The sequence below is a fragment of the Artemia sp. Qi Xiang Cuo genome, chromosome 11 (genome assembly GCF_049724085.1).
Source record: "Artemia sp. Qi Xiang Cuo chromosome 11, ASM4972408v1, whole genome shotgun sequence".
NCBI lineage: Eukaryota > Metazoa > Arthropoda > Branchiopoda > Anostraca > Artemiidae > Artemia > Artemia sp. Qi Xiang Cuo.
Window position 1 is genome coordinate 67,996,885 of NC_142804.1, and position 27,326 is coordinate 68,024,210.

Genomic DNA, 27,326 nt, shown 5'->3' on the forward strand with positions numbered 1-27,326 from the left:
TTTGTTCAGGACAATTTAAGTGGTGCTGACGAACCCGTTGTTTTACAGAAAGGAATAGACCTTTTTAAAGATTTGTAAACTGTTAAGTCGGAGAAAGCGAAGCTATGGAGTTGTGTGAATGAAGATGATCCCCCTGTCAGAAGGGACGCAAATACAATTCACAGTCACCTGCAAGATATTATAGACTTTATGAACAAATGTGATGCCGATGGAGAACAGCTCCCCTGTTTCGTCATCAAAAGGCCAACAGAATTTCCTGTTATCTCTGGAACAGTATTTACACAGGTTACAGCCAAGCTTACGAGCCTTGAGCAAGCGATTTCGCTAGTTTCTGCCAAGATGGATTCGTACAATCCGAACTTTCCTCAATAACCTGTGATTAGCCAACCTGCTGCGTGTGATACGCATACTAAAATTTTGCTCTCCGATCCCCACCTGAGCATGGTGACCCGCTAAAGTGAAAATCAGTAATACACTCAATTTCTGATCATCAGTTGGTGACCAGTGTGCGAGCGAGTAAAAAGCGGTGGACGGTGAATATTGATAAATATGCAGCTGAAGATTTTTGCAAATCAGCAAAGGAAGATCTACCTGGTTCTAGTGCGAAAGTTTTATCTAAAAAACAGTCGTGTTATTCGAGAAGTCCCGTCTGATTTTGACCTTGAAATGTTACGGAACCAGTTTGGTATACTCGGGTCAAGTCGATTTGGAACAAGCAAATCGGTTAAGCCTGAATTTGCAGACGCGATTACCAAAGGATCATTTCTGCGAAACGGTTTGAAGATTGGGTATAGTCCAGGACTTTTAGGGTTTGACCCGGACAAAATTGCAATATAAAAGAAAATGGTACCAAAATGATCAAAAAAAATTCTGTACAACATATTAAAAGTCCCCAAAAATCATAGTGAGGCGAGTACCCGAAAAAAATGGGAAAAGGGGGAAATGCGGGGGAAATTGGGAAAAAGGCCGAAAATGCCCAGAAAATAGTTCAAAATGAGTTTTCTGGGGCTTTCCCATACGCTGATCACGAAACTGACATCTAAAATTCAGTATAGAATCAAAGTACTACGTAAAACGGGGGGAACAGGGGGAAGAGGGGAAAAAATTTAGAAATACCGGGTAGGGGTAGAAAGCACTTTGAAATATGTTTTCTGGGGTCTTTCTATCTGCTGATCCCGAAACTGACATCTTAAATGAAATAAAGAACATGAGCCCCACCATAACGGGGGAAAGAGGGGAAGAACAGGGATAATTGAAGTCAGGGGTAGAAATCAGTTTGAAATGTGTTTTCCTGGGTTTTCCTTTCTGCTGATCACAAAACTGACACCTAAAATGAAAGGAAGAAAACGAGAACCATGAAAAACTAACAAAACTGGAGGAAATAACGGAAAAGGGGAAGGGAGACCTGACTCCTGAGCCAGCTGCTAATGGCTAGCAAGTAGGCCTATGGACAAAATAACTCGCTTAAGTATCAAACTTTTACTTTCTTGAATCACAGACATTTCTTACAACCATTTGAATTAATAAACATAAAGAAAACAACCGCTTGTCAGTGATCACAGTATAAAACTTCCGATATTATAGGTAAAATTTGTACTTTCGAAGGCAATATCGTTGAATAAAAAACTAAAAAAAGAACTTCAGTAACTATAGGTAAAATCTGCACTTTTTAAGGCAGTAGAGTTGACTTGAAAAACACAGCATTGATGTCACTAGTCGAGCTCCTCGTCTTGGACAATCTCGTTGTCCCTGTTCAAACAGTCGATACCCTGACATTCTCCACACGCCAACGTACACGCTAATCCATTTTTCTTGCAGCTGCATCGCGAGTTCTCGCAGCCTGTCTTACAGTTGCATCTCACGACACTCAAAAGAGTCTGAGGTGCAGGCAACAAATCGGTCATCACAGGTGAGTATTTATGGTCTCTGAGGACCCAACCCCAGTCATCCGGGTCGAGGTCAGCTGGTTCCCCTTTCCAACGGGATACCTGGAGGTGCACTCGCTGGGAGTGAAATGAAACTGCAGCTTCGGTTGGCGGAAGCCTTTCAGGCTTAACAAACGCCGTAGTATTTGACGAAGAAACTTTTTCCAAGAAAATTCGATGTCGCAGCTTAGTGAGATCTTCGTTTGGTCGTGCTTTATACAAGCTGAGGAGAAGATATTCACCCGCTTTCACAATTTCATCTTTAGACGATGATTCATCCAGAAACACTTTCGATTTTTTTTCTGAACACTTTGCTCTTCTTCAAAAGAGGTAGCACAGCTTGCTTTCCAAGTCCAAAAACTCGTGAGGTCGTGTCACACCTCAAGAGTGCGTGCCCTACCAGAAGTAGCCTGGATACTTCTCCCATTTTTTTTTTAACTTCGTTGAGGCACCAGAACCGTGTTATCGCTTCTTTTGCGTTCGTTGACGATTCGAAGTAAAGTGTTTTTGCATTAGGCGGGAGGTGATACAAGAGTAGAATCAGATGGTCAGTGTCGTTGCCAATAAATATTGTTTCAGAGTTTTCTGCTTTCGTTACGGCAGTGTTCAAGATTAGATAGTCAGCATCGTCCTTCGCATGGACGGCTTCAAATCCTTTGACTCTGAGTTTTTCCCCGATGTAGCTTATAATTCGCTGTTTATTCTGAGAGTTGCTCAAAAACTCTTCCTTCTTTTTCTGGAGCTTCATCCCTAAACTGAAATCGATCACTTGATGCTGGCTTCCCTTACACCGTCGGTTGTGGGTAGCATGCGAAGTGTTTCTGGATGAATCATCGTCTAAAGATGAAATTGTGAAAGCGGGTGAATATCTTCTCCTCAGCTTGTATAAAGCACGACCAAACGAAGATCTCACTAAGCTGCAACATCGAATTTTCTTGGAAAAAGTTTCTTCGTCAAATACTACGGCGTTTTTTAAGCCTGAAAGGCTTCTGCCAACCAAAGCTGCAGCTTCATTCCACTCCCAGCGAGTGCACCTCCGGGTATCCCGTTGGAAAGGGGAACCAGCTGACATTGACCCGGATGACTGGGGTTGGGTCCTCAGAGACAATAAATACTCACCTGTGATGACCGATTTGTTGCCCGCACCTGAGACTCTTTTGAGTGTCGTGAGATGCAACTGTAAGACAGGCTGCGAGAACTCGCGATGCAGCTGCAAGAAAAATGGATTAGCGTGTACGTTCGCGTGCGTAGAATGTCAGGGTATCAACTGTTTGAACAGGGACAACGAGATTGTCGAAGACGAGGAGCTCGACTAGTGGCATCAATATTGTGTTTTTCAAGTCAACTCTACTGCCTTAAAAAGTGCAGATTTTACCTATAGTTACTGAAGTTCTTTTTTTAGTTTTTTATTCAACGATATTGCCTTCGAAAGTACAAATTTTACCTATAATAGCTGAAGTTTTATACTGTGATCACTGCCAAGCGGTTGTTTTCTTTATGTTTAGTAATTCAAATGGTTGTAAGAAATGTTTGTTATTCAAGAAAGTAAAAGTTTGATACTTAAGCGAGTTATTTTGTCCATAGGCCTACTTATTAGCCATTAGCAGCTGGCTCAGGAGTCAGGCTTCCCTTCCCCTTTTCCGTTATTTCCTCCAGTTTCCTCCAGTTTTGTTCGGTTTTCATGGTTCTCGTTTTCTTTCCTTCATTTTAGGTGTCAGTTTCGTGATCAGCAGATAAGAAAACCCCAGAAAATACATTTCAAACTGATTTCTACCCCTGACTTCAATTGTCCCATTTCTTCCCCTCTTTCCCCCTTTTCCCCCGTTATGGTGGAGCTCATGTTCTTTATTTCATTTTAGATGTCAGTTTCGGGATCAGCAGATAGAAAGACCCCAGGAAACATATTTCAAAGTGCTTTCTATCCCTAACCTGTATTTCTATATTTTTTCCCCTATTCCCCCTTTTCCCACAGTTGTCCGTTGTACTTTTATTTTATACTGAATTTTAGATGTCAGTTTCATGATCAGCGTAAGGAAAAGCCCCAGACAACTCACTTTGAACTATTTTCTGGGCATGCTCAGCATTGTTTTCAATTTTACCCGCATTGCCCCCTTTTCCCCTGTATTTCGGGTACTCGCCCCACTCGGATTTATGGGGCCTCTTAGTATGTTGTACAGAATTTTTTTTGATCATTTTGGTACCATTTTCGTTTATATTGCAATTTTGTCCGGGTTCGACACTTTTTTGAGCTAAATGTCCTGGACTAGTATGAAAACTTCCGTGTTTACGAGTTCAAACAATTGCCAAAGTGTTGTTTCAAGTGTCGTTTTCCTGGGCATTTGGAAAGTGCATCTACTAGTAGCATTTCTAAGTGCGCTCGTTGTGCTGGACCGTATTTATCTACGAACAGCGATCGTTGTACGGGATCTCCGAAATGTGCCAATTGTGGAGGCTCTCATCCTTCTTACAGCCTACGATGCTCTGTGGTTAAGAAGATCACTGATAAGGTCTATTCTCAGAAATGAATCCGGACATAAGTATAGTCTCATTTAATATTGATGGAACGACAGGCAAGGACTTTTTCATTGATGATCTGTATGTTAATTACGACGTTGTTCGCCTCCAAAAACATTTACTGACTGCGTTTAGCAAAAATTTCCTTAGACGAAACAGTGATCACGTTGTTGTTGTGCGTCCAGCTAAAATAACGCGTGGCCGCTCTTCTGGCGGTTTAGCTTGTGATTTTAAGAGAAATATTTCTGGTGCGAGTGCTTTGCTTTTCCAATCAGATGACACTTTTCTAGCTGAGCGTCTTGGTAATATCGTATTAATTAATGTGTATCCGTCATATAACGATCGTTCCATTCGTTCACTTCAGAAGTTCCCTTGTGCTTGTAATGGATTTAAAACTTTAATTGAAAAGATATCGGATCATGGGTTGCATTTTGTTATTACTGGTGATTTTAATACCGATCTGGTTTCTGATAATGTAAGGAATGATCAGCTTCTTGATTCTCTCTCCGCTTATAAAATTGTTCGGAGGTCCCATGATTATACGTAAATTCACATCAGACATAGATCACATTATTTGTTCTGCAGCTCTTGTCTGCTCGCCAGTTACGGTTCATTTTGACGAGCGAGATTTTGATCACCTTCCGCTAAATTTTTGTTTATCTAAGCCTGCACTTTGTTCTGGGAATGTATCTAAGAGTCGTGGCGTACGTTCTAAATGGTGTTATAAGCCTGAGTGGAATAATACGAATTTTTCTGTTTATCTTACAACATTGGCTTCACTTCTAAGTACAATTTATGTTCCGTATCAGCTTCTGCAGTGTAGCCAGAATTTTATTTATGCTAAATATGAAATAGACCGATATCATCATGCTATCCTCTCCGGTATGAAAGAAGCTGAAACAAATTTCTGTTCCAGTAAAAGAAAATCTGAATGAATACTCAAAAGCCTCTTTGGTCACTTGAACCTAACCTTAACGCCTGTAAAAATAAAGCTAAATTTTGGCTAAAAGTTTGGACAGAATGTGGTTGGCCTAGGTCTGGTAATGTTTTTATTATTAAACAGAAAACTAAATTAGAATTCAATAAGTATCTAAAAAGTGTCCGATATCATGGGCTTGATTTTCCAACGTCACCTAAAGAATGGAGGAAAGTAATTAATTCAAGTAAAACAGACGATTCTGATATGAGTAGTGATGCTATTCAACCAGGTTCTTGGCATACATATTATTCGAAGATATTCTCCGTTTTGAATTATTCTGTTCATAGAAAATTTGGCGAAGAGTTTGTTAAAATTGTCCCTAGATTTCTAAGTCAGCGCTTTGTTCTGCCTATGTTCTGCCTGCGTTGTGATGTTACAAATGCTTTGAATTATCTTAAGTCGAAATCTACTGATGCTGATGTTATCTCTAAATAACATCTAACTCCCCAATGTGCTGAACTTGTATCACATCTTGCACTTTTGTTTCCAATGTGCTTGGCGTCTTTTGTCGTCCCGGAAAGCTTTTTGTGTTGCAGCGTGACTTCAATTTTAAAAAGAGAAAAACCGCCAACAGATTGCTCTTCTTACCGTCCAATTTCTGTTTCTTGCAATATTAGTAAGGTCTTCGGGTATATTCTTTAACCTAGTCTAACTCAAAATGTTTCTTTCTTTGGTGAAAATCAACTTGGTTTCAGACCTGGCGTGGGTGCCAACATGCTCATCGTGTCCTTTCTTCTTTTCTACTTTCTAATTCTTCTAAGGGTAAAGGCGAATATCTTTGTACACTTGATCTTTCAAAAGTTTTGATTTTGTTGTTCATAACCAGCTTTTCTTTCTTTGGCTTCTTCTGGTGTTAGTTTTTTGGTTATTTATCTTCTACGGTTTTGGGATTCTCCGCTGAAATCTTCTCCAGAAACAACTATTAAAGTGCTTCGAGGAGTAAGGCAGGGAGGTGTTTTATCACCAACCCTCTTCAAAATTTGTATTTCTACTGTTCTGGAAAAGATCTCAGGCACTTGTCTTTATAGTTCTACTGATATTTCATTCATTGCCTATGCTGATGACATTCTGTTGATTAGTCATACTAAATCTGCCCTTTCTGCGATGGTTTCTTTAGTTTCTCAGTCTTTCCTAAATATTGGTCTATCCCTGAATATTGTCAAATGTGAATTCGTATCTTATAATCTGTCTTCATCTACTCCTCTGGTATGTAACGAATTTTCTGTCTCTTCCTTTTGGTGGCTTGGTATTACTGCTTCTAATTCTCTAGCTCTTTTCTGTAAACAGATTGTTGCCGATGCAGTAAGAAAAATTCAGCTCAGTTATTCAAAAATTGTAGCGAACCGTGGAAAATATAGCAGCAGACCTCTTGGGCGCTTATTCCCGACTTTTGCTGATCTTTCCGTACTTTATTTTTCGGGTGTTCATTTCTGTTCTTAAGCTAAAGGATTTGAAAAATATTACAGTTACATATTTTGAATTTTACAAATGTCTTCTTTCTCTGTCGCCATGGACTAGAAATCGGTATCTAGTTACAAATTTCTATGTTACGGATGTAACTCAAAAGTTCGGTGACCTAAACAAAAATCTTTCTGAAGATGCATTTTGTAATATTGGCCCTGATTAAGGTCTTTTACAGTTTTTTTTCTTAGTAGAAATTAATTGCTAGTGTTTGTTGATGTTCTTTTTTAATTTAATTTTTTTATTATTATGCTTATACTCCAGTTGTACTACTTGTTCTCCTGTAGTTATGGATAATAAACGATTGAATTGAATATGGACCCACTTGAATAGAGTCTCGGAGCCAGAGGGAGCACACTCACAGTGGAACCAGTAGAAACATTGAACCGCATGCTTGATATAAATGTAAATTATCCCCAAAAAATATTAGCCCTAAGTCAGTTTGTATATGAACCCAAATTTAGAGGATAGTATGGTAACATAGATTCAAGGGACGACTGGGTCAAGAAAACTGTGTATTATTTTCAACCTTTCATAGCTCCTGGTGCTAATAGGGTACATCCTGTCATGCTCCAGAAGGACTGGGAAAATTTATATTATATTGAATTTTCTAAGAGGAGCCTTAGGTTAGGCAATATTCCCAAGATATGGCTACAAGTAAGAGGTCCTTTATGCCTAAGCCTGGGAAGATATTATTTACATTCCATATTCAACAAGCTGATCAAGCTAACATCCTTTCAAATGAAAGCGATGGAACAATTTATAAGTTGGTACCTGATTAGTAATACAGGGCAAAGAGTATGGGTAATCTACAAGAGTGGAAACTTGCGCTAGAATTTTTGTGTTTTGTAACAAGTATTTTGTATGTGTTGACAAAAAAACCCTAAGCGCCATCTAGTGTTTGAAGACGCTTGATATTTTTTCAGTGTAACAACAAGAATAATTAATTCGATTTGTGAAGTGGGTAAAATTACTGATCTCAGTTCCTGACAGAAAAACATTTACAGTTTGCAAAAATGCCAATTGTCGCCAAACGCTAGATAGCGTTAAATCTTTCGTTGTCGACACTAGCCTCAGTTCCCACTCTTTTAAGTTACCTTACTCTTTGATCCAGGGATGAAAAACTTGATTCTTAAAAACCAAATGGGTTTTATAGTCTGATGTTCCTGAAACAGTTTTACATAAACTGATATAGCGTACAGAACGAGCTCTTGGAACTAAAATCTATGCTTTAGGCATATTTCTGTGACGAGACTCCCTTTGAATCTATAGAAAAATAAATGGAAGAAAGAAAAACAGATAAATAAATACAAAAACAGTATTCCATATGCTGAGGATCCAGTAATTGGTTGTGGAAGTAAATTGAGTAAAAACGTGAAGGACTGCTCCAAAGAGTTGCCCTCTGGAAGGAGTAAGTTCTATATGTGAAACATGTCACGAATAGTCTGTTGAGTTCATTGGAATAGCATTCTGGGTATATTTAGTCTTATGTGATGATCTAGTATCTCCCTTAAGAGGTCTAATCCGTGGATTGACGACAGTTTTTGACTACAAAAGACCTTGCGTCAGGTTGTATAGAAATCAGGGTCTTGTATTGCCAAGCAGAGGTCAATCCACAGTGCCACCACAGGCGTGGTAACTCAGCTAAAAGGAAAATACTTGAACTCTGTGGAATTGGGACAAAATATGGAGCATTAAATTCAGGTACGGTCGCAAAAACACATGAGTTATGATTTGATCCTGAAAAAAATGATGTAAAAAAATTCACAAAAAGAGGAAATGGGAAGTTTTAAACTTGAAAAATTATTTGACTTTATTTCTGCTCATCTTTTCTTTCACGAAGCTCTTTACTTTTCTTTGAAAAAATTCTTTGGCGGAAAGTTTTTTCAAATTAATTTCGGGTCGTTTTTAATTAACAAATTGTTTTTCATTGGTTAAAAAACAGGAATTTCTTTAATCTTTTCGGTTTTTATCTATAAAATCTATATTTTTGCTTACTATTTATATGTTGGACAAAATTTTTCATATTTGTTTTGTTAATATGCGCCCTCTTGACAATCTGAATATTTTGACAATCAAAGTAGTATATTTTGATTTAGTTTTACATCTCCTCAACTTTTTCAGAAAAAACAAAACTTAATACCCTATTCTGTTCCTAAGACATCGTATCTATGCTATTTCGACAACCACAATGCACTTCCACCCTTTTGATTTTATTTCAACAGTAAGAGCGTAAGTAGTGATAGTAGTAGCTCTGAAAGTTTTAACTGAATGTGCTAAGTCGCTCTTGAGATATTGTTAAGGCGTCTCATTGATAACCAGCAATCACATGGTTCCTTTTGATTTTGTTTTAAATAAAAATAAACTTTCCCTAAAAGTTTCTACTTAATACCCTATTCTTGTTTTAATATATCCCACCTGGATATCTTGACAACCTGGATGTAATTAAGCTATTTTGATTTAGTTCGATATTAGGAGTAATAGAAACAATAGTTAAAGTAGAAGTAGTAGTCGTAGTAGCATTGGTAGTCCGGGAAGTTTGAGCTTTATACCCCAAGGTGTTGCTGGGATATAGCTAATACATCCCTTTGATAAACCACGTGCACGTGGTGTTTTGATTCAGTACAACACCACACTTACCATTCCCTGAAAGCTTTAAAAATACCCTTAGCATTAGCAATAGTAGTTGTCATACTAGTAGTGGTAATAGTAAGAGCACTGAGGCTAGTATTAGTGATAACAGTAGTAGTATTAGTGGTAGTAGCAGTAACAGTATTCACATTGTGCCTTTTTGGTCTAGTTAAACATTACCTTCTCATGCCCTGATAGTTTCAACTTAATACTTTAAGCCGTTTCTGAAACGTTGCTGATAAGGCCTTTTGATAACTTGCATGCACATAGTGTATTTTGATTTAGCCTAAAATTCCCCTAAACAGTCCCTGAAAGCTCCACATTAACATCATTAGCCTATACCATTAGCAAAATCCACATCAATACCAATATCCTGCCTATATATCCCATCCTTCCTACCTGAATACAATGACGTAATTTCGTCAAAATCCTGGGTGGGTGGGGGTTGCAAAGTCGGAGCCAATTTCTCCAAATCAAGTGAAAATGACAACGAAAAAAGAACCATATAGTACCATAAAGGCAAAAATATACTAAAAAGAGCTGACCCGTTTTTCTGGAGGTTTGAATTATGCAGGCTTATCTTGGCATTGGCAATATTTTTGAAGAAACTAAATTTCAGCTGAGGGGGGGGGGGCAAACTGGGGTCTGGATTAGAATTTTCCAGCAATAAGCCCCTGGGACCTCCAGTTTAATGGAAGTTTTGCGTAAGCATGGGTTTGCCTTGGCTTCTATGTGGATTTCAACACTTGGCGATGTACTTCTATCAACAAGATTCAACGCCCTGAACAAGCAATCTCAAGTCTATTACCTTCGGCTAATTATATATTCACGCCTACAAACATCCTGTTACAAAGGGATAGCTCATAATAAAATAACATGACAAGGAAAAGGTTAAGAATACCACCAAAATGAACTAAGCCCACATTACTCAAAATCCAGTTCACAGCTGTGTCGTTTACTAAGCAACTATTTCATCAAGGGGGACCACCCCTAAGCGCCACCCTGAAATGCTGTCCAGAATAATACAACACTTGCTGCATTCTTTAATGTCAATCATACTTATTATTCCTTAAGTATAGATTTGAGTACAACATAATCAATGGTTTTGGTGTCCTGGGTTGTTAATATAAAATAGGCGGGACCAAATTTCTTAGGATTTTGTGATGTAGGATAGAATGTATAATATCAATACAGAATAAATCTATAAAACAAAACAAAAAATTCACACATAGAGGTATTCAATCAAATTGTGGAATAATAAGATACACAAATAAATGGCAATAAAAATACAAAAAAGGAACTGGCATTTGACTAATTGGTGACGTGAGGAACAACTAAAGCCGATGATAGATTAATTGATTTCGTCAGCTACAGCTTCTGATAAAACATTGGCAGCATTCATAATATCTTCGTGTGAAAGAAGGCAATTAAGAGCAAGTCGAATGCTAGGAGGCGGTAAGTTCTTCTCCGAATTTTCTAAGTAGCTTGGGCAAACAAAGCACACTCCTCTTTCTAAGGCCTGCAAAAAAAAAAAAAAAAAAAAAAAAAAATATCAAATGAGCAAAACAGACAAGGGGTTATTTTAAACTTCCTGAAAAATAAAGCTGTAATACTTAATAAAACTCAAAAATGAAAATTATCCACGTCAATAAAATCTCGCTATTTGAATACATGGTTTCAAGAATATTTATTTGTATAAAATGAACAGTTTGTGCGTAGATTTTCCGCTTTCTACTTTTGGGGTTTGGGTCGGTAAATCCTACATCATACCATTCTCCCAAACATTTTTTTTTAAGATTTATGGAGAACATTTTATTTATTATTTAATTTAAATCATTACTGAATAAGAACTTTAACAATAAAAATCTCCCCCCCCCCCAAGGCTAGAACCAGACAAGAAGAAAAGAAATGCATGTTAATCAGACCGAAACAACAATAAAAGAGTGAGAAAGACAAAGAAAGAAAGAAAGAGACAGATAGATAGGGAGAGAGAGAGAGAGAGAGAGAGAGAGAGAGAGAGAGAGAGAGAGAGAGAGAGAGAGAGAGAGAGAGAGAGAGAGAGAGAGAGAGAGAGAGAGAGAGAGAGAGAGAGAGAGAGAGAGAGAGAGAGAGAGAGAGAGAGAGAGAGAGAGAGAAAGAGAGGGAGGGAGGTAGAGAGAGAGAGAGAGAGAGGGGGGGGGCAGGGAGAGAGAGAGAGAGAAAGAGAGAGAGAGAGAGAGGGGGGGGACAGGGAGAGAGAGAGAGAGAAAGAGAGAGAGAGAGAGAGAGAGAGAACGATAAAAATCAGTTCTTACAATCGAAGCTAATGGAATTTGAATGTTATTCGGATTACTAAAATGACCAAAATATAAGTTTCTATGCCGTTCAGTCAATTTTAACCTTTTGAGAATGCGTCAAGTGTGCGCGCAGTACACTCCAAAATCACTGTCAGTGGAGCAGAAACAACAGCGACTTGGTATCTCAAGGTCACTTCAAGTACTGAAACAAAGGTCCAACAGTGTCAGTGAAAAAGACCGACAAAATCAGTCGAATGTGAAGACAATGTAGTTTTTTTTTTATTCTATTGAAATGGTGTACTATGAATTTGCCTCTAGGCAGCAAATAGACAAGCAAGAATACTAAAATACAGCAATTCAGCATTTGCATGAAAAATTTCAGAGGAAAAGTCTTCCCTCTGGAAATAGAAAAATCGGGTCCTTCATCACGACTTTATTGTCAGTTCTCGTTCAAGAAATTTTTAGCCCCATTCAACATTCGCGTGCTTCCGACACACCCCTTTCCCCTCATGGCTTCTATCTGTTTCCTAAGTTTAAATTATCACTGAAAGAGAAGAGATTTGACTCAATCACCGGCATCCAAGTACATACAGAAAGTTCTTCACACCCTTACGGAAGAAAATTTTCGAGAATGCTTCCAGACATGGAAAGACCGTTGGAATCAGTGTGCTCATTCAGCAACAGCTAAACCACTGAACCAGTTGCACATTTACCCAATGAGCTCATTTTACATTTAAGTGATTAGTGCCATGTACGAGAAAACATTGCTGCGGTTAAGGTAGGAAATGAGGTTAGCAGCTGATTTTGTATTAAATTAGGAGTTAAGCAGGGTTGTGTTCTATCCCCCTTTATGTGGATAATTTTGACGGACTTTGTCTTAAGGAGCACAGGAAAGGCAATGGGAGACCACGAAATCAAATGACGAGGAAAAACTCCCCTGGACTTAGATTATGCTGATGATTTAAGTATCCTAGATGAAAGTATGAGCAAAATGAATAAATTTTTAGAGGTTTTGCGAGTTCAGGGTGCTAGAATAGGTTTGAAAATTAATGTTAAGAAGGCTAAGTCGCTAAGGCTAGCAACAAGTGAAGATGGAAAGATGACGTTGGGTAACGAAAAGATTGATAAGGTGGGCAGCTTCACTTACCTTGGTAGTATTATTAGTAAAGACGATGGGAGCAGTGAAGATGTTAAAAAGTAGAATAGCCATGGCCCAGGGTGTTTTTTCAGAGTTAAAAAAATGTTTGGAAGAATAGGAAAATAAGTCTGCAAACCAAGATTAGAATACTGGAAGGTACAGTGATAACTCTGAAGCATGGGCGCTCCGAAAATTGGATGAAGATTTACTAGACGTTTTCCAGAGAAACTGCGTATGAATTGTTCTGGGTACCCTGATGACTGACCGTATTTCGAACTGTAGGCTGTACGAAAAATATGCTTCAATCCCGCCTTCTAGGGCTATAATGAAAGAAAGGTTGAGATGGCTAGGGCACGTTCTGCGGATGAAGGATGATAAATGTCAAGGATTGTCCTTTTCCACCAACCGTTTAGGGAAAAACGGAAAGCAGGTCGTCCTCGTCTGGGGTGGAAGGATGTCATAAAGAAAAATTTAAAGGGAATGGGAACTTCCTGGGAGGGTGTAAAAAGGGAGGCTTTGAATAGATTGGGTTTGAGGAGGAGCGTGGGTAGCTCTGTTGGCCTCAGTCGACTGGGTACTGCGGTGAGTTGTTAGTAGTAGTAGTAGAAGATTCATCGCAATAGCCTATAAGTACTGCCATTTTGAATTATGAGCTCATTCTTAAAACTTTTCCCAAAAACCTCGTGTGAAAGACCCATTTCAAAGCTTCTAAATTTTGTACTTCATTAAGCCCAGGCTTTGGAACAAAGTCTTTGTAACATTTTATAGCCAATTTCCTATCAATCATCGGATCTCCTGATCAAAAAAAGGTTAACTGAGAATCCATTTGAAAGGATTTTAATATCAATAAACATAATTTTTTTTTAATGACAAACTTCCACAGAAGAAAACAGTGAATTTTGACGTGGAAAATTTCTTTGTATTAGAGTTCTTCCAAGGCATTAGAAGCAGCAAAGATAAAATTTCTTTTTGGAATTTTTAATCCGCTAAAAAAAAGGCCCTTTAAAATATGCCTATATGGACGCGCCTTCGTTAGCAAGGGGCGGACTAACAGCATATGGAGCTAGGAGCTCAGACTTAACCTTATTGAAACGGTTAGACAAAGTCCACGGGAGGATTTTCTTTTGGAAACAACTCCTGAAAAAAAAAATCCTGGATAAGACCCTATAGGTGCAGCATTGAAGAATTCTGTTTTTGGCTGTGTTTATTGACCCTGAAGTGCAAACCTCGGCTCGTCTTGGTTTGTGACAGCTATTCCTTGAAAAAATCTTATCTTTACCGAATTTTCCGAACACACTATCTTAGCAAACTGCTAGAAAACCTGCCTAGTATGCAAGAATTCTCAGGTTCGAGTTTCACTAATGAGACATTATCACAACGAATTACATAAAAACATGTCTCAATATCGATATTGTTACATGTCTTATTGCATATTTTATCATATTCTTAACTATGTGACGCTTCTTGAATGTTAAAGCGTGGATCCAAATGTAGACTTCCTTTTGCAAAATCTTTTCTTCAAAATTGTTTTAAGATATACAGAAATCCAAAATCATAGTAAACACAAATTTTTCGTGAAGATCCTTAGAATGCTACAGAAGATAAATAACGCTATATTAAGCAAACATAACGCTGTTTTACATAGCATTGTTAAAAAATAACACGGTTTTAAGCAAACATGGCATTTCATTTCTTTATGGATGGCAAAACAAACAAAATACAACCCTTTAAAAATTTTGGCAAATAAAAAAACAACTAAAAAACTTCATACGTGACTTGGATCATTAACAATTAGCATTAAAGATGTGGAAACCACTTTAGAAAAGTTTAATTGGGAGCATCATGCAGCCTACATGCCAACCACGAGAACTCTTTCTTGGCCCCTTAACTTAACTTCAACCCCATATTTATAGTCTAGTTAATATATGGTCGTTGACAGTAAAAAAAAGTTACACTACTGCGGCATTCCACTACCCTCGAATGTATCCAAAAGACAATTGGGTTTTCCAACATTTCCGCAAAAATTGACGTTAACAAGACTATTTGTATTTCATGTACACGTCCGCGTATTTACGAACGGTAACTTTCAGGGAGATTTTAGAGAATCTAACCTTCTCTTGAAGAAATTCCATTTGAAGAAATTTGAGAAAAGATTTCATATACCTTAGAATACTACGGGGAAAAATAACACTGCTTTAAGCAAACATCGCACTTCATTTCTTTATGGATTGCGAAACAGAAAAAATACAACCATTCAAAAAATTTTGACAAAAAATTATCAAAAACTACAAGAAAACTAAAAAAAAAACGCCTACATAAATTGGAGCTGAATCGTTAATAGTTAGTTTTAAAGATGCGATAGCCATCAGTTTTAAAGATGCGAAATCCATCTTAGAAAATTATAATCAAATGTAGTCTATATAATATATAAGTTATAATATATAATATATAATAAATTATATATAATTATATAAAAAATGTAGCCTATGTACCACCCATGAGAAATCTATTTCACTCTCGGTTCCTTAAGCTAGCTTCAGCTACACTTCTAATTTAGTTAGTATAGGCTCGTTGATCGTTAAAAGCAAAAAAAAAAAACCAAAAAAAAAAAAAAAAAAAAAAAAATTAGAAAAAGATCTAGCTACAGCGGCTTCCGCTGTGCCCGAATTTATCCGAGTTAAAATTGGGTCCTCTAACATCTCCCCAAAAATTAACGTTGACAAGAGTTAATGATTCGTATTTCATGTGAACGTTCGTGCATTTACGAAAGGTAATTTTCATGGAGATTTTGGAGAACTCAACTTTCATTTGAGGAAATTCAGGGAAACCCTGCAAGCTCAGGAATATTAACGGACTAATGGCCAATCTTTGCAGCAAATTTTCATAATTAGAGCAAATCACCAAATAATAAGAAAAACTAATGGAAAGATTTTTTGTTTCAAAAATCTGAGCTTTCAGGTTAAGGAACATTAAAGCTAACTTTTGCCTTTCAGACTTCTTATTTTGAGCTTCTTTGTCTTATTCATTTCACTTTTTATTTATTTCATTTCATTTTTTATTCTTATTCATTTATCTTCTCATCTTGTTAGAAGAACAACATAAACCTTACCTTTCCCACAATTCTCCTCAGCGTTTCTTTATCTGAAGTTCGGGAACCCATGGATTTTTTCAAATAAAGATGTTTAACAGGTGATTCTGGATGACCTGATAGCATCAGCTTTGGAATGGCTTCTCTAAATACCTTATCAGCTAGACGACAAACTTCTTTCAATTTGAGAAGCCTTGAAGTATCTTCCTCTAGAATTCGAACAGCCTCAGTTGCCCCAGTAGCTAATGGAGGAGGAAGAGAGGCAGAAAAACAATAGCCTAGAATATATAAGGAGATTAGACCATATTAGGTTGGCTCCATGTATTACACTTGACTCCACAGGCCCTCCAGAACCTGACATTTAAACATACAGTGCCCACACTCATGTTAAAGCTTGTACAATAATTTGGCTGTAATTTACATAAATAAATAGAAGTAAACCATAAGTTATAAGAGAGAGAGGGGGGGGGGATTACCTTTAGGATGTGTCTATTGCACTAAAACAAGTTATAAATAACAAAAAAAAAAAATCCCTGATGGTGCTAAGCCATTTGGCCATTTTGGTTGCAATGCTAAGGTAAGCCATTTGGTTGCAATAGCTAGTTAGGTATTTTACCCTTAACGTCACGTCGGGCGAATTCACAGGCGTAATTAAAATTCGTCCATACATTATAGGAGTGAGATGGGGGTTAGCCCCTTAGGGATTGGTTTAGTTGCCTTGAAATAGAATCAGCAGTTTTCAATAAAATATGTTCTAAATTAAAGGAAACGTCCCTGAAGGCACTCAGCCAGTGTGTTATGTTTGCCATGTTTTGCATCATACAATGTTTTGCCATCATTATCACTTGGGTGGAACTTACAATCTCAATTAACATCAATTGATAAGTTATACGAGGGAGAGGAGGGTTGGCCCCCTAGGGGTTGCTTCTGGTGCCTTGAAAAAGGTTCAGCCGTTTTCCCTAAAACAGATTATAAATCAAAGGGGACTTTCTTGAAGACGCTAAATAATTAAATTGCAATGGCTGTGTAACTATTTTACCATTTCTTCACGAACAGTAAAATTAACCCACAAATTCCTGCAGGGAAGAGCCACGAGGAAGATTAAAATAAAAATTCATTTTTATCCATCAGAGAATCCCCCCTCTCCTTCTTCATGGCAAGTCCATTGTAAAATACCAGATTTAAAAGAAAGCTTGAGCAGAGCAACACAAAATGTTTGCTTAGATCACGCCGGCCTGAATATGCTTTCCTTTTTTGTCTTTTGTTAAGCTTCCGACTATGAAGTGGCCTGCCATTTACAAGATCCCTCAGTACGACTTACTGCTCGAGCAGGTTGAGAGCCAGCAAGCTATGCGTTGCGAGAAGTGCAACTGGGTGATTAGCCCTTTACTTAAAAAACACTACTGACAAAAGGACACTTCATCAGAGGGAGGGGGCTGAGGGATTAGCAGTCCCCCTGCAGTATTAAGTAATTTCCATTGTTAAGTAATTTCTAATTATTCTAAATTTTAGTACCTCTTTAACAATACACAAGATATTTGTTTTTTTAAATGTCCACAAATGAGTGGGAAATTGTATACCTACAGCATAAACTACAAAAGGAGAAATCCCTGTCAAATTCGACTAAACACGAGTATAAGAGTGTTTTACAGAAAACTAAAGCAAAGAATACTCGCGGGCGGTCAATGAAATTTTAAGAACTCAAGTTTCTTTGACGGGTGGGTAAAGGTAAAGAAAACGGCGTACCGGGGGTGCTGATCTTCGTTTCATGGCCCTTCAGCCAGAAAGTGCAATGGGGAGTGGGGGGCCAGTCACCCTTTGCTTTTGCACGCCCCTCCTCTTTACCTTCCCAGGATTTCTCGAGGTACCCATATTGCTTGCAAAATTGCAAAATCGTATTGCTTGCAAAAGCTTTTGCCAGTGATTATTGAATTTTGGACTGAAAGTGGAATTACGATTTTAGGATTCGTTCGTTAAATGCTGTTTTTATAGCCGAGCGAAATTTAGGCTGGGTTGTGCCATGCAAGTCTGGCCGGTTACGGAAGCACCCGTGGGGCACAGCCCTGACGTAAAGATAAATCTTTTTCATTTTTGATCTTCATTTCTGATTTAAAATGGAAGATAATATTAATGCATTATTAACGCAAATTCAAGCAATTAATTTGAAGTTGGATATTATTGACCCGATGTCAAGGCAGGCCAATTCAATGACGTCGGATGTGGCTGAGTTGGGAAATAAATTTGAAAATGTTGCGTCGTTAGTCCAGAATATTCAAAGGGAATCGCAGTCGGTTCGCAGAGATGTGTCAAATGTATGGGAAGAAGTTGGATTAGCACTGAGAAAAATTCAGTATTTAGAAACTGACATGAAGCGAGGAAACATAGAGCTTTATAACTTTTCACCGCAGCATAGGGGGCGCTCACTTCTGGAAGATGTTGTCAGTGCTTTGAATGCGGGAATTCCGAATTTAAATCTCCGTCCTTTTGATGTGCGTGACGCTTTCAGACTTAAAAGTTCAATGAGCGTCCGTCCCGTAGTGATGAAATTTGCAAGTGTTGCCGGGCGTGACTATGTATTAAAATCAGGTTTTCTTTTGCGAAGGTTGGGATTATCAATTAGTCCTGATTACACGTAACGTGAGTTGATTGCCAGAAAAAACCTAAAAGAGACTTTAAAAGATACAAAGACTGAGGGTTTTATTGATGTTAAATTACGAGGACTTAAGTTGTTCATCGGTAACCAGGTTTTCATGTATAATTACACAAGCGGCCTTGTTGAAGAACAAAAACGTAACACCGCTCATGAAAGTATAAACCCTCCTAGTAGAAACCAAGCTGAACCCCTCCCCCCAGAATAATTCACACTCGGTGCCACCGCCCGATACGGGCATTGTCGGTCGGGAAATCTATAGCAGCATGCCCCCTGAAGACGACGGTAGCTTGGCATATCCGTCTAATGCTAGGACTAGATCTGAATCTTCAGCAACGGTTGTATCTTTTAGTTCCGTGACCTCTGGAATGGGGAACGAAGATCGTAATTTGGTGATGTCTTTAACAGAAACCCCAGCTCCAGGGGGATCGCAAGCTATCCCAGCACTAAAGCAGCGTAATCCCGCGAAAAGCTCGAATGCGGAAATTATTAGTCCTGATAACATCGAACCAATAAGGGTAAACCGCCCAAGACCCGCAGAGTATAGTGTCAGAGTAACCTCGGGTGATGATGACGCTAAGAGGGCTATAGTACCAAAAAAACTTTTCCGCCCAAGACAGCAAGAACCGACAATGGGAAATGAGGCGGTATAGGGAAATTTGGGACATGGTGAAAATTCTCTATTAAATGTGTCACAATGGAACATACAAGGGTTCACGCAAAATAAGTTTAAGGACCTGGTTGAAGCTTGTAATCCTCAAGTTATTTCTCTTGTAGAAACATGGTCTGGAGAAAATATTATAGTTAAGCATTATAGTTGCTTTAGTGCAAATCGTAAAATGTCGAGAAATGGTCGTTATTATGGAGGTGTATTGTTGTTTGTTTCAGATGTTTTTTTGTCATCTAATGATGTGATCCGGCTAAAAAGTGAGTCTTGTAACTTAGTTTGGGTAAGAATTTCACGGGGGAAAAGAAGTCATGTGTTTTGTTCTGTGTATATCCCTGCAGAAAGTAGTTCTTTTTCAGATGAGGATACATGGGAGATATTTCAAAAAGAGTTGCATATTTTTTTGACAAAGTTTCCTGCCGATGGCTTTATTCTTTTAGGAGATTTCAATGCATACACTGGGGAGTTGCAAGAGCCATGGTCTTGCCAATTTGAGGACCATACCCACTCGGAATCTCCTTGTGATGGAATGGGTGATGAAGAAATGGATGAGATCCCTCCAAGGACTAGTAAGGACCATCGCCGAAAAAATAGGTGGGGAAGTAAACTTTTGGAAATTTGTGGTAAGGAAAATTTAATTATAGTAAACGGGAGGATCGGGGAGGATAAAGAGCGGGAGAGTTTACTTGCTTTTTTGGGAAGTATCCAAGTGTAGTAGATTATATAGTTATAAATAAGTCTCTTTGGCCGGATTGTGCTTGTTTAGGGGTGGTCCCGGTTTTGGGTTCTGATCACCTGCCGATTAGGTTGTCTTTGAATGTGTTAAAAAAGAGGGCATTAAAAAGGTCATTGGGGGGTTTCAGGAGCAAGGTATTAGAAGAAGGATTAGAAGTCAGAGATCCATTGAGGCTAGAATCACAGGAAGAAGAGAAGGTTAAGGTTAAGCTGTTAGGAGATGAATTTGAGGCAGGACTAGAGAAGGGAGAAATATTGGAAAATGTAGGAAAAATAGAAGAGTCATTAAAGGTATTAATTGATAGTTTGTATGAAGTAGGTGTTACTACAGCTCAGAAACAACCACGGAAGTTAAATGGTTTTTTTGATGGTGAATGCGTAGAGAAAAAATCAGAGTTGGTGCAAACATTGGAGCTACTGAGACAATGTTCATATGAGGAGAGGGAATATCTTAATAATATGTATAAAAGCCGAAGAAAAGAGTATAAGAAACTGTTAAAGTGAAGAAGTATAAATTTCAAGAGGAGGAAGCAGAGAGAATGAAAAGGGAATTTAGGAATAGTAACAAGAATGAGTTTTGGAAAATAATAAAAAAATCAGTTACAAACGCTTCTGACAAGACGAGTATCCCACCGGCGGAAAGTTGGCCAGAATTCATCGAAAGCAAGATGACAGAAAGAGAGGAAACGGATAGCCTGAGTCGGTGGGTGGTTGGCGAAAACCTTGCGGAATTCCCTCTAAAGGAAAAAGATTACAAACTACTGCAGCCTTTCACAGGCGATGAAATATGGAATTCGCTAAAGAAGATGATAAGGACCTCAGCAACAGGAGTTGATGGCATCCCAACAAGGCTCTGGAAGTGGTCTAGGGTATATTTGTTGCCTTTGTTATCAACGTTATTTTCAAGTGTCCTTAGCAAGTTGGTTTGGCCTCAATAGTGGAATATTTCAATAGTGTTACCACTTTTTAAAAAGGGAGACCGAGCATTGCATAAGAATTATAGAGGGATTCATTTAGGAAATAGCCTTAGTAAATTATTTTGTGAAGTGTTAGTGGCTAGATTAGATAGTTGGCTTAAAGAATCAAATAAGTTAATAGAAATTCAGGCAGGGTTTCGAGGGGAATATAGTGGAGTAGATCAGATATTTATTTTGTATGGGTTTGTTAGGAAATATATGAGTAAAAGGGATGTTAGGCTATACGCAGTTTTTTTCGACCTGCGAGGTGCATTCAATGAAGTTTCACGAGATTTGTTAGTAGTAGGACTTATAAAGTTAGGGCTGCCGAGACGTTTTGTAGGATTGGTTGTTAAAATGTATTTGGTTGTTAGAATGGTATTTAAGGTAGGAAAGTTTTACTCTCAGGCAATTGTCAGTAGGTTAGGGGTTAAACAAGGTTGTACAATTTCACCTAGGTTGTTTTCCCTGTATCTTAATGATATAGAAGATTATATGGTAGGGCAGGGAGCCCCAACTCTAAATCTGTCTGCAATGCAGGTGTTCGCTCTGTTATTTGCGGATGATATAGTATTGGTGGCTAAAGATGGGCCTGACCTTCAAAAACTGCTAGGAATGGTGTCCTCATACCTAGATGAGAAGCATTTGGTCCTAAATGTCACAAAGTCAGTAGTTATGGTATTTCGACAACATGGGAATATAGAGGAAAGGTTTAGTGTAGGAGAAGAAGTGCTTAAACTAGTTGAAGATTTTGTTTATTTAGGATGCAAGTTTACTTCAAATGGTAGGTGGAAAGGGCAAATTGATTATGTAGCTAGTAAAGGTCTTAGGGCTAAATGGCTAGTTTTAAAGAGTAGTGTTTTGAAAGTAGGCCTGACAGACCTTAGGCTTCAGAAAAGGATATTCCAGACTAAGCTAGCTTCCGTAATGTCTTTTGCAGCAGAGGTGTGGGGTATGGAGAAGGCTGATAAGGTAGACCGGTTACAGTTGATGTATTTTAAGCGGTTAATGGGGGTTAGTGATAAGTTTAATCATGTAGTATTAAAAGGTGATTTAGGTTTGTTATCATTAAGGGTGGGAAGGTTAGTGCGGATAGTAAATTATTGGGAAAGGATTATAAATCTGCCTAGTAGGAGGCTAGTAAAGAATGAATATGAGGAAATGCTAGTAGATGGCAGGAAAAGTTCTTGGCCAAACCGGGTTAAAGAGACTATTGATAGATGTGGTTTTAGTGAGTATTGGAATGAGGGGAAGGGGCTAGGTGTGGAAGTGGGGCTAGTTGCGAAAAAAGTAAAGGATAGACTAATAGAGCAGGAAATTCAAAGGTGGCAGAATCAGAAATCATCCTCGGCGTCCCTGGGGCTGTATGGGCTGGCAAAGGAGGTTTGGGGGGAGGAAGTTTACTTTAAAGTGGGGATGAGTAGTGAGGATTTAAGATGGGTAATTTCGGTTCGTGGTAATTTTTTGGGTATTGGAGAAAGGAGGAAATATATTGGGAATTATAGGATTAAAAATGGTCCTTACCAGTGTCCTATGTCTAGAGAGGAGGAAGATCTCATCCATTTTATGGGTACATGCCAGGAGTTAAGAAATTTGAGGAGGGAAGTGTTTTCAACAGATTTTGGAGGGGTGGATTGGCTTGAAAAAATTTTAAAAAGTAGAAATTTTAATGATTTTAGAAGGTTGGGTAAATTTGCAAGAGTGGGTATGGCACATAGAGAAACTTTTTTGATGAATTGTGAGTAATTTATTGTGTGTTTTTTTTTGTATTTATTTTTGTTTTGTTATTTTGCCATGGCCCGAAAAGGCTTTTGTTGCAATAAATATCTATCTATCTATCTATAGAGGTGGGTCGACTATAACTGAGCTTGCAGAATCGCGCCACTGATCCCCATTCCAAACCAAATAACCAGCAACACAAGAAATCGAACTCCTCTCGTCACGGACAAAAGATTCTAAGTCTAGCGTGCTAACAGCTCGGCTAGGATGGCAAGCTTTGTCATAGTACTGAATAATTAATTTGCATTAGCAAAAAAAAACCTCACCTAACCCAGAGAGTCTCTGATGGTCAATGACATAGGAAGTACCAGCACAAAATCCTCCAATTGACGCCAGAGCATATTCCGTGTTTGCAGCTATCATATCCACGTGATCAATCTACGAGAGCATTATTTTTATTATTAAAATTGGAAAATTAGGAGGGGTTATGTCAAGATTCGAAATGAGCTTCATAAATATAGAATACTTAAACAATGTCTAAAAAAAAAATACAAAGAAGAAGTATTTTGGCCATGAAATACAATTTTAATTTTTAGGAGCCAAATTAAATACACCCACTTAATATAACCTGATTGTGTCGGAAAATACCAGCCAGCCAATAGCAAATCAGGAAGCTATGACGTGATACTTAAAGGTGCTATAGATACCCAGAGAGCGGAGATCAGATCAGTCCAAGGGGTTTTGGATGTTCACAAGAGAGGATGCGTCCTTTACTTTGCGCATAGGCAAGCGACTTTATCTCATTGAAAATCGCATGCAGCCAATAGGGTTCATTAAAATGTTGTTAATTTCATACGCAATTGGGTAAGTATATTGTATTTTGTCTAACAGGTATGGGATAGAGCTCGAACTTCTAGGAAAAGACTGCTTTTTTTGGGAGGGGGGGGGGGCTTAGTCTTGAGAGAAGAAGGCAAAGTATATATATTTTCTCGTGAAACTGTATAAGCTATGGCTCTTTCTTCATTTTTTTTTCTGTTGTCCGACAGCATTATTTTTATTATTAAAATTGGAAAATTAGGAGGGGTTATGTCAAGATTCGAAATGAGCTTCATAAATATAGAATACTTAAACAATGTCTGAAAAAAAAAAATACAAAGAAGAAGTATTTTGGCCATGGAATACAATTTAAATTTTTAGGAGCCAAATTAAATACACCCACTTAATATAACCTGATTGTGTCGGAAAATACCAGCCAGCCAATAGCAAATCAGGAAGCTATGACGTGATACTTAAAGGTGCTATAGATACCCAGAGAGCGGAGATCAGATCAGTCCAAGGGGTTTTGGATGTTCACAAGAGAGGATGCGTCCTTTATTTTGCGCATAGGCAAGCGACTGGATCTCATTGAAAATCGCATGCAGCCAATAGGGTTCATTAAAATGTTGTTAATTTCATACGCAATTGGGTAAGTATATTGTATTTTGTCTAACAGGTCTGGGATAGAGCTTGAACTTCTAGGAAAAGACTTCTTTTTTCGGGGGGGGGGGGCTCAGTCTTGAAAGAAGACGGCAAAGTATATTTTCCCAGTTCTCGTGAAACTGTAAAAGCTATGGTTTTTTCTCCGTTATTTTTTTTTCTGCTGTCCAAGAGACTCATTGGTTAGATCATAATGTACTTATACTACGCTACCTTAATGCCAATTAAAACAAACTTTATGAATTCACTGATGAATGAGCAAGCACGTAAATACAGAAAATTGTCCATAAAAAATCCATATGTAAGATATTCTGCGGTAACAAAAGCATTTTGACAATTGAATACTACTTTCATTTTTAGAACAACACAGTTAGAACAGCACATTTAGTTACGACTTAGAACAACAAGTTATATGTAAACAGCGTTGGAAGCATAATATGCAACAGACATAGTTGGAAACTGATCTTATTAACTTACTTTTAGCCTTTTTTAAAACGAAACACAAATTATGTGCAAACAGTGTTGGAAGCAAAGTATTATAATATATAGGGTTGGAAGTTGTCATAATATGTTGTTGGAAGTTCTTCTTATGAGGAATATATAGAAATAACTAGAGAGAAATAGAAATAACTATATATAGAAAATAGAAAACTACATATAGAAATAACTAATAGATGAGATGAGACATAACTAATAAATAATCGAAGGTTTAGTATACATCTTAGTCGCATAGCCTATGGAATTTGGTATTTACATTAAAAATGAACAATAGTTCAGCTAGTTAAAACACAAATTATCTTTATATAGGGTAAAAAGCAACACATTATAATATATAGGTTTGAAAGTTGTCATAATATTGTATATAATTACAAGTTATCTGTCAACTGTGTCGGAAGCACAGTGTTGTAATAGACGCGATTGACGCCTCTTGTTCGATGAAAAAAAATTCAGACATATTGAATATTTGTGATTATAATTGAGAGGGGAAAAGCATGTGAGTACATGGGGGTAAAAAAAACTTTACCATCACTTTTATGGTGGTAAAAGTGGAATATTTTGGATAATAGAATTTTTCCCGATCCCCTCTGTTTTTTAGTAGCTAGCGCTCTAGCTTGAAATCCTGAGGTAAGGGGTTCGAGTCCTGGTGTTGCTGGTATTTTATTTGGAAAGGGGTCAATGGTGTGACTCTATAAGCTCAGCCAGAGTCGACCCAGCTCTAAATGGGTACCTGGGGAAATATGGGGAAAAAATACGGGAGGCGTCGGATGATTTGCCCAGATCACGCACTGCACTGCCGGCCAAAGGCATTGAGACAGGAGATCGGTACCTGCGCAACGAACACTTGGTCAGCATGCTCCATAAAATGTTCACAAGTACTTCCCTAGAACTAAATTGCTTCCCTATGGGTAATACGGATAAAACGACGTTCGATTTTGAATTCGATTTCGAGTTCAACGTTCGATTTTTGAGTTCGATTTCAACATTCAGGGATTTTGCTCCGGGTCAAGAGAGTCAAACATTTTGCGGCGGGATGGAGAGAGCATGCCTTAGGGTTAGGATAGGGTTGGAAGTTGTCATAATTGATGTAACATACAAGGATGAAAACTTTTCTTATTAACTTATGTTTGCACTTCTTTTTTGTTCTTGAGGGTTGGAAGTTCTCACAATATAGTGTTGGGAGTTCTCACAATATAGTGTTGGAAGCTGTTTTATTAACTTATTTTTCACAGCTCTTAAAACCAACAAATATAACTGTTTGTTTACAGTGAAAATAAAATAGAGAATAACCAATAAATTAATTAGCAAAATAACCAAAGCTCATATATCGTCAGTCGGGTATCAAAAGGACGTATCTCCATTATTGCAAATTTTCAGAAGTGCAAAAAAAACCACAACTTTTTTATTTCCCTCCAATAACCGTAAAACAAAAACGGATCGATATGTAATTCAGTACATATCAATCAGTTTTTGTTTTACGGTTATCAGAGGGGAAATAGAAAAGTTGTGAGGTTTTTTTTTGCTCTTCTGAAAATTTACAATTATGAAGGAACGTCCTTTTGATACTCGACTGACGATATTCATTTCAATCATGAAGAAAATAGAATTTGACAATTTGTTAAACCATGTTGAGAAAAAACCTCAGAACTTTTTTATTTCCCCTCCGATAACCTTGAAACAAAAACAGATCGATATGAAAATCAATAAATATAAATCAGTTTTTGTTTTACAGTTATCGGAATGGGAATAGAAAAGCTGTCAGGTTTTTTTTGCTCATCTGAAAATTTACAATTATGGAGATACGTCCTTTTGATACCTGACTGACGATATGCATTTCTATCATGAAGAAAATAGAATTTGACAATTTCTGAAACCACATTGGCCTGCCATAATAAAAACAAAGAAAAAGCGATTTATAGATTTATCTATAAGATAAATTGATTTGAACTTAGATCAAAATGATTTGTTCAATTTTTAAGGGAAGTTAAAAAAAATCCCGTTGTAAAAAATAAAGAAAAAGATCAAAAATAGAGTTATTTTTTTACCAGCTTTTGTTGGCCTTAAAAAAACCCCATTTTTGATCGTTTTTCTTTGTTTTTTACAAGGGATTTTTCTAACTTCCCTTAAAAATTAGTTAAAAGAGATGATAAAACTTACCGGTATTCCAAAATGTTCTGTAACTCCTTTTCCGTTCGATCCAAGAACACCAAAAGAAACACTTTCTTCTAAAAACAGCCGAATTTTGTATTTACTTTTCAGCTCAATCAGCTCCGGTAGTTTACAAATATCACCCGTGTTTAAATATATTCCTTCAACTACAATAAACTTTCTTACAGCCTTTTTCTTTGGTTTCTGCAAAAAGATGTCCGTGGGATCATTTGAAACAGATTTACGGCAATTTAAATCACACCTATGTAAATATCATAGCCAAAAATTACACAGTGGGTTCAATGTTAAATTGGAACAAGCTTTTTTTTTCTAGCACTACAGGACACCAAGGGCGTATCCAGGATTTTTGTTCGGGGGGTTATTTTTCTCGAAGGGGGTTTTACAAATAAAGTTAAAAAAACACATCAAAATTTGTTTATAGGCATTCCTCTTACGTTTTTACAA

At 37.7% G+C, this 27,326-nt stretch overlaps 1 protein-coding gene across 2 annotated transcripts in view; it reads right to left on the minus strand.

Annotated features, from left to right (window-relative positions):
• Positions 1 to 10,674: 10,674 nt before the first annotated feature.
• LOC148947272 (serine palmitoyltransferase 1-like) overlaps positions 10,675 to 27,326 on the minus strand; it is a 64,651-nt gene continuing 47,999 nt past the window's right edge. For both annotated transcript variants that reach the window (XM_089096969.1, XM_089096968.1), the window contains exons 6-9: positions 26,871 to 27,065; positions 23,066 to 23,177; positions 16,034 to 16,290; positions 10,675 to 11,029 (exon numbers count right to left, since the gene is read on the minus strand). In XM_089096969.1, coding sequence (XP_088953095.1) covers positions 10,862 to 11,029; positions 16,034 to 16,290; positions 23,066 to 23,177; positions 26,871 to 27,065 — 732 coding nt within the window. In that variant the 3' untranslated portion in view covers positions 10,675 to 10,861. The remainder of the gene's footprint in view (positions 11,030 to 16,033; positions 16,291 to 23,065; positions 23,178 to 26,870; positions 27,066 to 27,326) is intronic.